This window comes from Leptinotarsa decemlineata, unplaced genomic scaffold (genome assembly GCF_025532065.1).
Source record: "Leptinotarsa decemlineata unplaced genomic scaffold, Ldec_3_MD MMD2_P_RNA_scaffold_14, whole genome shotgun sequence".
Classification (NCBI taxonomy): Eukaryota; Metazoa; Arthropoda; class Insecta; order Coleoptera; family Chrysomelidae; genus Leptinotarsa; species Leptinotarsa decemlineata.
In genome coordinates this window covers 11,507,756-11,519,801 of record NW_027412528.1, presented here as the reverse complement: position 1 = coordinate 11,519,801, position 12,046 = coordinate 11,507,756, and the positions used below count along the sequence as shown (strand labels likewise).

Sequence of the window (12,046 nt, the reverse complement as noted above, 5' to 3'; positions counted from 1 at the left end):
TTTCGAACGGTACAAAGCGGGCAATGAGGATCATATCGGATGAACATGATGGGATACCTACATTCCAAAAATACCTCTCTGTATGATCAGCACAGTCACTGAAAATATCGCCAATAACGATTGGATTCCTGACAGCGTCTTCCTTGTATATTCTGTTGAGTATCTCTCTCTTTTCCTCCGCAAGGGAATAATATCGAGTGAGCACAACCCCAGAGATATCCTCTTATGTCTTTTATGGCCGAGTACCCTGGGGGAACCCCCATTCTCAACTTTTTCTAACCATGTTATAAGAGAACTGTACGATAAATTGACGATATGGGTATCTATCCTGAAGCAGCTCAACCAATTTGATATTGTACTTTTCCACAATTCATTAAAGTTAGCCAGGTAAGAAGGTCGGGAATAGAGCTGATCAGGATTATCACGGACATCTATAGTATAAACGTTGTATCACCTAAAACAGCGAGCATAACTGCGAAGGAAATCATCAAAGAGGCATTATCTCTCTTCACAACAAACAAGGAAGTGTTGGACATGCTCACGCTCGAGATCGAATCCAAAGATGAGCTTATTGAGACATTACTGAGAGTGCGGCCTTTCTTTCCTCCATTGCTGCATGAACTGTACAGAAACTCCAATGCAGGTCTAGTTTACAATAAACAGAATAGGTTCACAAACACGGTTTTAAGGATCCGTATCATAATATTACTGGGACGAATTCAAAACTTATAGACTCTGCTCATATGAAATCGCCAAGGCTATAAGGAAGGAAACATAGGAAATAGAGATTGAGGAGATCACTCAGTCCCATGGGACAATTCTATCCCCCAAAACCTCAAAAATAACTATATATAACTGTGATATATATATATATATATATATATATATATATATATATATATATATATATATATATATATATATATATATATATATATATATTCAGGTCGATCCATTTTATTAGATATTCCAAATATCAATATAATAGAAGATGTTCCTCTGGATTATATGCATTTAGTTCTCTTAGGAGTGATGAAAAAACTACTTTGTGCAGTCTGGTGCTATGGATCACCTCCTCATAAATTTTCAAGTAATGAGTTCACTAGAGTTTCAGAATTTTTAATTAATATGATTCCTTTTGTACCTTCTGATTTTGCTAGAAAGCCTAGATCTTTGAGGGAGGTAAAGAGGTGGAAAGCTACAGAGTTCCGCCAATTTTTACTATATACAGGGCCAGTTGCTTTGAAAAATATACTATCAAAAAAGAAATATCAGACTTTCCTGATATCATCAGTGTCAATTAGAATTCTTTTGAGTGAAAAATACTTGACAATGTATATCGATTATGCAGAGAAATTACTTGTATGTTTTGTAAAGAGTATTAAACAAATTTATGGAGCCCATTTATTAACTCACAATTTCCATAACTTATTACATTTAGTAGATGATTTGGAATACTCGATAATTTTAGTAACTTTGAAAGTGAAAACTTTCTTCAGTATTTGGGAACATTGATTAGAAAGCATGGTAAACCTTTACAGCAGGTGATTCGTCGTTACTTTGAATCATTTAACAGTGGGAGAAAAATAAATATCTCTCAGAAAATATTAGGTTTCAATTTGATAAAATCTCAGTGTGATGGTCCATTGATAGAAAGATGTTCTTCCCCAGAATTCAAATCAGTTGCTGTTTCAGATTTTAGGCTTTCGTGCACTCTCAGAGATTCGTACTGTGCTTTGAAAGATGGGACAGTGATAGAAATAAAAAATTTTGCCTTCTCCACAGTATTGAATAATTATGTTATGATTGGCCAAGCATAAATAAATAAATCAGATTTCTTTGATTTACCACTAGCCTCGTCATTACTAAACATTTTCAGTGTTCACAGTTTAAGTGAAATGAAATATTGGTTGATAAATGATATATCCCATAAACTCGTACGTGTACCTTATGATGATATTTTTGTAGTTTTTCCTTTAATTCATGCCCGACAGGAGTGAAGATGCTTCTGAGGGGTTTGGTTGCTTTAACAATTTCGGTTGTAATAGCAGAATAAGACCCGAATTTATCAAAAACACAAACTAAGATCAACGTCATAGAATACAGTTAATTTTCCTGACTACCCATAGTTCATAGTTTGGGGGAACTGACGGTGGACATTAGGTTTTTTTAAATTTTTGTGTTTTACTAGCAGTTAAATTGTCCATTTGTACTTTCAGTATTTATCTAATGATATAAATAAACAAAATTTTACACACCAAGAGTTCTATTAGTACTTGTTAAAGCTTTCTAACTTTATTTGTTGAGCATTGGCCAAAATAAATGGTTTTGCTATTTAGAAACTAAGACTTACATGATAAGTTATTCATTTTTAACTTGAAATGGTTAGTGAATGGGGGTATTACTATCAAATCATCAAAATCTGTGAGTTGATCAAGACAGAATGTGTGTGTGTGTGTGTGACTGAAGATCACACACAAACAATTGTGTCATTCATAATTCAATGTTCATTTATTGTATAATTTTTCTTGAATTTCATGTTTCTAGGATGCCTTGGCTGATAGTGAAATTCACAGAATCAGATGAAATTGAGGCTGTACCTGAATGTTGGTACAATAAAACTAAAAAAACATTATTTTACCCTCCATTTCCAATAAGTCGAATGGAAAAGGCAATTAGACATGAAACAGAGCCTGGAGACGATTGGCGGGAGTACAGTGTGGTACTAATGAGAGAAAAGAAGTATGACACTTTCCGAATCGCTTGTGCGAAAGCCTCCAAATGTTGTGTCACCTCAGAACTATCTGAGGTCGATGTGGTATCAGAGAAAAGACAACCAAAGAAGAAAAGCTACTCCTCTGACAGTGAAACAGAATCAGATTTAGAGATTCCACAAATACGTAGACCTATCAGAAAGGGTAAGTTGTGATTTCTATAAATTTTGTTTTAAAATATTACAGAATATTATCCATTTGAATATGTTAGGTACTTTTCCTAAAATTTTCTATACATAATAATTTTCTCAGAGAGTGCTTTATGTATACAGACAACACATTTTATTTCAGGCACCAATCAGTCTGAAAAAAATGCTTGCCAAGAGAGCCAGGTTGAATCAGGTAAGTAGCAATTTTAACGATATCTCTTGTTTCATACATATTTGTGATGTCAAGAATACCAATTAGAATAACCTCAATAGACAAATTTTATAGAAATTTATAAACAAACACATCAAATATTGCAAGACATGCAATGTGTTTCTTAGATGTAGTCTTCGGGACTAGGTACCATTGAGTTTTCACAAACTAATTTTTTTTCAGTCTCAAATGTGATGCCGGTGAAAAATTATGAATCGTCAACTTGTTTACCTGAACAACTTGGAAATGATGACTTCAGTAAAAGTGAGTTAGTTGTATATATTCGTTTTTAATCATATCTTTCCTGCTCAGTATGATTTAAATGTCTCAATATTGCAAAATATAAAATTAATTTTTTTTTCAGATTCAGAAAATGATCTTGGAGAAAGTACAATTTCAACAGGTACCTTTATTTCATATTCTACTATTCACATATCACTATTCTCTCATCATTCTTTTCTAGATGACAATAAATTTAAGAAAACTTGCATAGGAATGTTGGTGAAAACAAATAAAATGTTGCGAGATTTAGAGGCAAAATTAGAAGAAATATCCAGAAAAGTGGATAATATTTCAATATATATTAAGAAAAAACCACAATCATTGGAGAAAAATCAAGAGGAAAATGAAATTATAGATATCTTTACAGATTTCCCGATTAAAAATGAAAATATGTTAAACCACATAGAAAAGATATTGATAAGTGAGGCAGCATATAAAAATCTAGTAAGTATATCAGCTGAAATTGTTAACAATATATTATCTAAAATGTCTTTTAAGGAAAGTTTGTTTTTCATGAATCATTTCTGAATAACTTCATTATCATTTTTCAGGTTGATATTCTCTGTCGAATCGGGGGCAAAGATTTTAAAGAATGTTCACGTCGATTCCTCAAAAAAATATTGGATGATAAATTTGCCGCAGAGTATAGTTTACATGGACACAAACATAAAAAAAATTTCAAGAACACAAAAATTTGTGCTTGCGTTTTGGGTAAGATTTATCGCTATAATAGTAAACAATAAGCTCAAGTGTACTTTTAACGAAGTCAAGTAAATTAACTCCTCAGTTGATTTTCTATGAAATTGACAGTTGCAATATAAACATTTCACAATTTTTATCACTTATTATTACGATTAAAGATATATAATTTATATATGATTCATTGGTGTCTATAAAAACATTTATCAGTAAATAAAGTAATATATTCTTTACATTTGTAGATGCTATACAACGGTACCATAAAAATACAACTTTAAAGGACATTGAGGTGGTTGTTTCTGCGTACTTGGCAAAATCCACAGAAAGACTGAAAAGGCAACAGTGAGTTATTTTTAGTAATAATTATTGACAAAAGTAACTGAAAATATCTTGAAAACTAAAAAGATAATTCACATCTACTAATCACCATTTGTAGAAAACAATTAGCAAAAGTGAACCTTTGTTAGATAGAGAATTAAAATACTTCTTTTATATAAAATTTCTCAACTGCAATGTTTTACCAAATGATTACATTTATTTTTTTGAACTTTCAGTACCAGTCATTGTTAAATTTCAAGATAAATGTTTGATTTGAAAATTATTAAGTTTTACTTTTGTTTTTTCATAACCAGTTTCAAGTCGATGATTCAGTTGTTGATTGACAATACAATCAGTACATTGTTTTAAGTAGATTTTACTCCCCTTCATTATTTGAACAATTATCTTCAAACATATTTTTTTCTTTCTAGGGCTGCCCCTGTGAGTGAAGATATCCCGGTAGAATGAGAAATTCTATTGTGTTTTAGTTGATAAAGTTCACAGTTGTTTTTTTTTTTAAATATATACATTTGAATGCAATTTGTGTATTGATTTATGGTCGAGAGAGGTGGTAGTTAATTAAAATTTTTATATTATCCAAGTAAAAAATCAAAAGCTTTAGGCTATTTCAACTATATTCGACAGTGATAAGTCATCGTCAGTTCATATAGTTAGAAATGAACAAAGAGATGAAGAGAAAACATCAAATAGAACTATTTACTGAATTGATGAGAATGATGGCTATGATATTTTTGACATTTTTAATGTTTATTAGCTCTTCACCAACACATTTATAAAAACACAATAATCATTGAATCTGTATTATTATCAGTATCAGTTAAACAAACAGGTAAAGTAGGTATAAAGATACCAGAATAGAGATTATACGGGGATCATTCAAAAAATATACTTGGAAGAATATTCACTGAATATTCTCCATTCATATCCCCAGTACGTTTCTGGAATATTCTGTGAATATTCCATGAATATTTGCTGTGTAATATTCTAAGATAATTATTCATTCACATTTCAAGATATCCCTGGAATATTTTGATTATTCTATGAATATTCCTGAAATATTACATTAGAATATTCTATGAATATTTCCCCTTTCATAATCCAAGTATATCCGTGGAATATATAGAATATTCAATGAATATTCCTGGAATATTTCTGAGAAATATTCTGAGTTTTTCCCCCTTTGCACATTCGTGAAATATTCCACAAAAGACGTATATATTGCCGGCATATTCATGGGCTATTGCAATATCTCTAAAAGAATGTCCTGGGAATATTCAGGGAATATCTAGTGCTGTCTGGGATCGTGCTTATAAACGTGTGACTGCTTGTTTGTTTAATTATAATTTCGCGGTGTTTTACCAAAATGAACCGAACACAAAGGATAATGCAACTTTGTTCTAATATAACAGAAGATGGTAAGTGTGCTAATATTTTTGTCTGAACTTTAAATATTCCTAACCTAACTTTTTTCCTAGATAATGTTGTTATTGAAAAAAGGAATACCTGTGGTGATGCTCAACCTCAACCTGGTAAGTTAATGGAACATAATGAAACTCGTACCCGTATCTGAATTTAGTTAATAATTTTTATCTCTCAATTGAATAAAAAAAACGCCAACACGTGTGGTATAAAAATTAGTATTATTTTTCTTCTTGGACGCGGTAGCGGGGAACAAGCTTATTCAGAAACAGCTGATTATGCTCGAGATTATAATTCTACCGATGAAGACCCATTTGAAGCGGGTTCTTCAGACGAGTATCTTCCTTCAAGTGAAGGTGACGAAAGCGATGTTGACTCGGATCTTGATGATCGTAATGTGGACATCACAGTACTGAATGGAGATGACAATATTGTCGTGGAAGTTGTGGAGGCAGACCTACCAGATCAAAGTGGTAATTTAAATAATACTTTTAAAACACTTGTAATTTAACCGTTCTTTTTGTAGATGAGGTGAAGAAAAAAAGAAAAAGAAATGTGTCCGGATGGAAAAAAAATCTAATAAACTGTAAACGGTTAAAAGGAGAAGAATACGTTGGGTTCAAAAACCAGATACATCCCAGTCGTCTCATGTTACCTTCTCCGTGTTTGGAAAAATCAAAACACAACGAATTCAGATCATTTCAAAATATAGACGATCAGCGCCAGTTTGTTGTAACTCACGTTGAACAAAAACTCAAGAAAAGAACAACAAGAAATATTGAGAATTCCAGAAAACACTACACGAATCATTATTCGTTAACAGTAAATAACAACCGGGTATCTGTGTGCAGAATGTTTTTTATGGCGACTTTAAACGTTACTGACGCCTTTATTAGAAGCTGCTTAAAAAAACTAATGCCAGTGGTGTTTTGGAAAAAGATAAACGTGGAAAACACCCAACCCACAATAAGCTGGACGAAGCAGACGATTTATTTTTGCGAAACCATATTTTGTCATTTCCGGCTGTAGAGTCGCATTATTGTAGACAATCCTCTAAAAAAAATATTTGGATGCTACATTAAACATTTCGATTATGCACCGTATGTACAAAAGTGTCTTCAAGGAATATAATTTGGGATTTTACAAGCCGAAAAAAGACCAATGCAAAAAATGTTTATCTTATTCCACCATGACAGAAGAAGAGAAGGCATTGAATAAAGAATGTCATGATAAACATATAAACAAAAAGAACGATGCTCGAAAATGTAGAGATGAGGACAAGAGCTTGGCTAAAGCAGACACTTCTATACTGGCGTTTAATTCAGATTTGGAAGCAGTCTTATACACACCAAAAGGATCAGCAGGTCAAATCTTTTACCTGAGAAAATTAGCTGTATATAACTTTACTGTCTATGATCTAGTAACACAAGACGTGGATTGCTACTTATGGGATGAAACTCAAGGAAAAAGAGGATCTAATGAAATAAGTACAATTATTTTTGATTATGTAATGGTTCATCCAAACATAACCGCAGTTCGGATGATGTCAGATGGTTGCGGAGGTCAACAAAAGAACAGTATAGTTATGGCTATGTGTTTGCAACTTTTGCTGAAACATCCCAAGTTGCAAGTTATTGATCATAGATTTTTTGAGCCGGGACACACGGAAATGGAGTGCGATTCAATTCATTCAAAAATTGAAGTAAAATCAAAAAATGTTCCTGTCTATGTTCCTGAGGGTTGGGCTCAGCTTATTAGGGATTCACGTAGAAATCCAGCTCCGTACAAGGTCCATACAATGACTTTTGACGATTTCTATGATTATAAAACATTGTCAGAAAACATAATTGCAAAGAACAAATTTCCTATACAAACTATTTGTTGGCTGCACTATGACAAAAAATATCCTGACAAGATTTTTTACAAAACTAGTTTTGATCAAGAGGAGTTTACAGAAGTTGCAGTAAAGAAAACAAGGGGTCGCCCCAAATCTTTAACTCTTGAAAGCTTACAAAGCAACTCTTCCAATTTCAGTACCAAAATTTGCAGATCTGCTAACGATGTGCATAAATGTGTCATAAATTCATAAATGTTCGTACAATAGTGAAACAAAAAATTGTTAAGTACCTGCTAGAAGATATTTTTCTTCATTTACTATAGAAAATTTTTATGTAATGTGAGGAATAGGCTTCTGCTAGGTTGGTGTCTCTCAAGATATAACTGAACGTACGTATCTTTTGGAAAAAACATATTTTTTTTCGAGAGAACATGCCATTTTTAGTCGATGAAGAGAACGATAGTTAATGAAGTTTTGATAGTTGTGAAGTTAACGATGAATGTAATAGAATTATCACATAATTGCATATGCAGATGACATAGTTATCATGCAGACCGACAAATTTGTGAACTGGATCTACACTGCAATAATAAGACCTATGTTAACGTACGAAGCTTTTGCATGGGGACCGAAAGTTCTACAAGTAACGGAACATCACAGGAATCATGAGAACAACACCAACCACAGCAATGGAAATAATTACTGGTCTGACCCCTCTGGACCTGTACGTTAAGGAGGTTGCGTTAATGGCCATTTTACGATTGCGCACAGCTGGTGGAACTAAGCCTTGAAGTAGGAATGGGTCAATTAAGGCTGAGCCTATGGCGAGAATCGCTCAGTGTGCAACCTCTGCTGAAGGTAACTAGTGATGCAATTGAACTCAGGTTTGTATTTAATAAACCCTGAAAATTACAAATGAAACAGAACACAAAGCCAAATACTACAAATGCAAAACGCATTTGAAGAATATTAATAATTATCATAAATTGAAGAAGGAACTGAAAGTTTTCATCAGAAATCATTATGTTCAATTGCAGGATATCTTTGAAAATGTTTAAGCTAAATTACCTGCTCTCTCTTTCTCTCTTCTTATTTCCTCACTATAGCCATCATCCTCCAACTGCGGTTTTTAACCTAGTGAGGTGGATAGTATTATGTAACACCATAACAAAAGGATATCATGAATTTTACAATTCTCTAAAGACAAACAAGGATGTCCGTGATGCGCTGGCGGAACCAGATGAGGAACCAGAATGAATCTGTTATTGTTTTTGTCTTGCGTTCTTAATGTCAAAATAAATTAAAAAATAATTACAACGTATATTTTTATTAATAGCCTTACCACACGAATAAAGAAAAATTAAAATTTTTCCAATTCTAAAACAACGAATGTGCATTTTTTTTGAAAAATTCTTTGAGAAAAAAAAATTTAGGCAAGGTACGAAAATAAGATATATTTGAGATATTTTTGGAAATTCTGGAGCTTTTGCCAAAAACATGAAATCAGGGATTTTCACATTGCAGAGGTTTTTTATTTCAGACTCAGGGGTGTTGGATGTTTTCTTCGTTATTTGGGGAGTATTTGTCGCTGATGTTTTCTTCGTTATTTGGGGAGTATTTGTCGTTGAAGTTTTTTTACTTGAAGTAGAACGCTGAGTTGTTTTTACTGCAGTGGTATTACGTTAACCATATAAAGATGTAATGGCATATTCGTCATCTCTTCCTAATTGAATTGTTTTTTGTTGGTACCAAGGAAACATAATGGAAGTTTCTTGACTGCTATGCCCCAATCCAAGTACATGCCCAATTTCGTGAGTTAGGGTCATGAGAAAATTCGTACCTCCGTTTCCATCAACATCCCACGATTCGTCCTTGTCTAAATGAATTTCTGAACATGCATCATTTGAAGGTGGGTAAGCATGAGCTAAAATTCTCCCGGGACCATCAAATTCAGATTGACACATTCCATTACCCATGCAGTCTCGGCGGAATGAATGTCTTCTTTTTACCACTGATATAGTTATATCAGGTTTTTCGGTATTCGTCAAACGAACATACTTGAATTTTAAATTAGAAATATCCTCCCATAAACTGAAAGCTTTTTCAGCATCAAACAACATTTTGGCAGATGCTCGAGGAAAAGACCATTTGATATATGTTTTGTTCCATTTACCTTGAATCGTGAAAGCATTTTCAGCGATTACATACCTCGGTCTTTGAATCAAACTCAGAGTATCTGAATTCAATGTACCATCTATGGGAAGATTATATTTCTCTTGAAAACTAATCATAGTCGATTCAAAATCTGTGAGAGAATTATTGTTTTCGACATAACCATATCGAAATAAATACTGCAACATTTCTTCTTTATTCGTCACATTTTCACAAGTAGTGAGGTACGGAAAAAATATGAGTGCCCACCACAACATTTTTAAACAATACTGAATTCCCAAGTCACTTTTCATTTTTATGTATGGTAGTTGTGAGTATATGTGGGTGAGATGGTAATGACGCCAGCATGTGGTTACAGAAAAAACATGAAGCACTTAGCCGCAACTTAGTTGAAACGTTTCGATATCTTTTGCTTTCGAAATTGTTGGAATCGAATCATAAAAAGGTCAATTCGGCTTTCACAAACGCATTATCTGTAAAAGATTCAAGTTTTGATTTGAACGATTACTCAAATGTATTGAGATCACAAAAATATGATATTTTGAGTAAATCATCAATTTCAGCCTGACAACGTCTCCATACAATACGATTTTTATAAATCAACCATTTTCATGGTTCAAAATGAAAAAATTTGCTGTTTTTACGCACACACACATACACACAGCTTTCTAACGAATTGGTTGCATATTTCGAATACATCAACAATCATCTATTCTAATGAAAAAAAGCTCAGTTGACAAAGTAATAAAGTGTTCCATTAGTAAAAAAAAAAGTAACATGTGGTAACCTTAGATTTTATATACCTTCTATCCTTCGAATTTTCATTTTTAAAATCTTGATGAAAGATTTTTATTTAATAATGCTACTTTTTCACTAATATCATGCGTATTTTAACATTGTATTCTTTTTTATTGCAGATTATGGAAAACACAAATAATTTTTCGTAAGTGATTATTTTTTCATTAACTTTCAAATATTGATCAATCATTGCTTGGGGATTCTGCACTTGTACGGGGCAAGAAGAATACGTTCCACCGGAGTCTACCTTGTCACCTCGCAAACCACAAGAGGAGACTAAATCATCTGTCGGTAACAAATAAGACAGATGGGTATCCGCGGCTAAGCTAAACAGTGGAGACGGGAGTGGGTTAAACAACTTAGCAAATTTCAAATAGATCTTAATGGGCGCCAGGTAAATTTAATCCTCCAGATACCCTAAGTAACTCACAATATCAATAACTTACCAATTAATATTGGAAATAAAAGATAAAGATCCCCAATATGATTTATTCAGTAATCCTAACTTACATGGATTAACCAACAACGCTTCTAAGACAACAATGCAATATTCACACTACTACGCGATGTTCAAATGTCAATACACGAGCGCAGTGTATATAACCACGAATTCAATCAGCCATAAATTACGGTAGTAACGACGCTCAAAAAAAACTACAATACGTCGAGTAAAACTACCACGAAAATTGAGTAGGTGAAATCGTAAATACTAGTATCGGATGGTATGACAAACTCGTTTGCGTCGCGTGAGCTCAGGCGTAGGCGCATCGGTGTCAATCAGCAATCGTGAAAGGAAGAAAATACCTCAATTTCCGTTTCACAAATGCATCACTATATCAATCAGGTATAAATAACAAACACTATATCAAACAGGTATCAATAAACATAAGGGCAAACAATTATTTAAATATCTCAGTATAGCACGAATTTTCAAATAAATCAATTATAACTTGCGTGCTCCTTTTGGGCCACCCGGTATATGGTGTTAGGCTACCCCGTAGTTCGACGGAGATGGATCACCCTGTAGCACCGGTGGATCACCCTGTAGTACGGCGGGGATGGATCACCCTGTAGCACCACCAAGATAGATCACCCTGTAGGGCACGACAAGCTGGACCAGTAATGGATCACCAAATAAGATCCAGAAAGGTAAAGAAACTTAAGAAGAAGAAAAAAAAGAAAGGAGAAGAAAAAAAAAAAGGAAAGGAGAAGAAAAAAAACCCTACGGAAGAAAATTCTCAATCAGAATCAGATAAAAACAAGGTGAGATTCAACCCCCATTCAATAGGGACTATTTGACTAATCAATACCCCTGGTATATTGGGTGCCCTGTATAACCATATAACCCGTTAAAAAAATCAAGAAA

At 33.4% G+C, this 12,046-nt stretch overlaps 2 protein-coding genes and 1 long non-coding RNA gene across 3 annotated transcripts; 2 read left to right on the top strand and 1 right to left on the bottom strand.

Annotated features, from left to right (window-relative positions):
• Positions 1 to 2,504: 2,504 nt before the first annotated feature.
• Positions 2,505 to 5,167, top strand: LOC141484133 (uncharacterized). Its single transcript, XM_074179217.1, has 8 exons — positions 2,505 to 2,918; positions 3,066 to 3,116; positions 3,318 to 3,398; positions 3,499 to 3,537; positions 3,598 to 3,860; positions 3,968 to 4,127; positions 4,358 to 4,457; positions 4,865 to 5,167. The coding sequence occupies exons 1-8, from the start codon at positions 2,549 to 2,551 to the stop codon at positions 4,899 to 4,901; spliced, it is 1,101 nt and encodes a 366-aa protein (XP_074035318.1). The 5' UTR covers positions 2,505 to 2,548; the 3' UTR covers positions 4,902 to 5,167.
• A 218-nt stretch (positions 5,168 to 5,385) lies between these two features.
• Positions 5,386 to 6,531, top strand: LOC141484135 (uncharacterized). The gene is made up of 2 exons (XR_012466497.1): positions 5,386 to 6,346; positions 6,400 to 6,531. It is a non-coding gene; the product is annotated as an uncharacterized lncRNA (long non-coding RNA).
• A 2,536-nt stretch (positions 6,532 to 9,067) lies between these two features.
• On the bottom strand, positions 9,068 to 10,614 carry LOC141484126 (matrix metalloproteinase-2-like). The gene has a single exon (XM_074179205.1). It carries the CDS (start codon positions 10,173 to 10,175, stop codon positions 9,393 to 9,395), a length of 783 nt encoding a protein of 260 aa, XP_074035306.1. The 5' UTR covers positions 10,176 to 10,614; the 3' UTR covers positions 9,068 to 9,392.
• Positions 10,615 to 12,046: the final 1,432 nt, after the last annotated feature.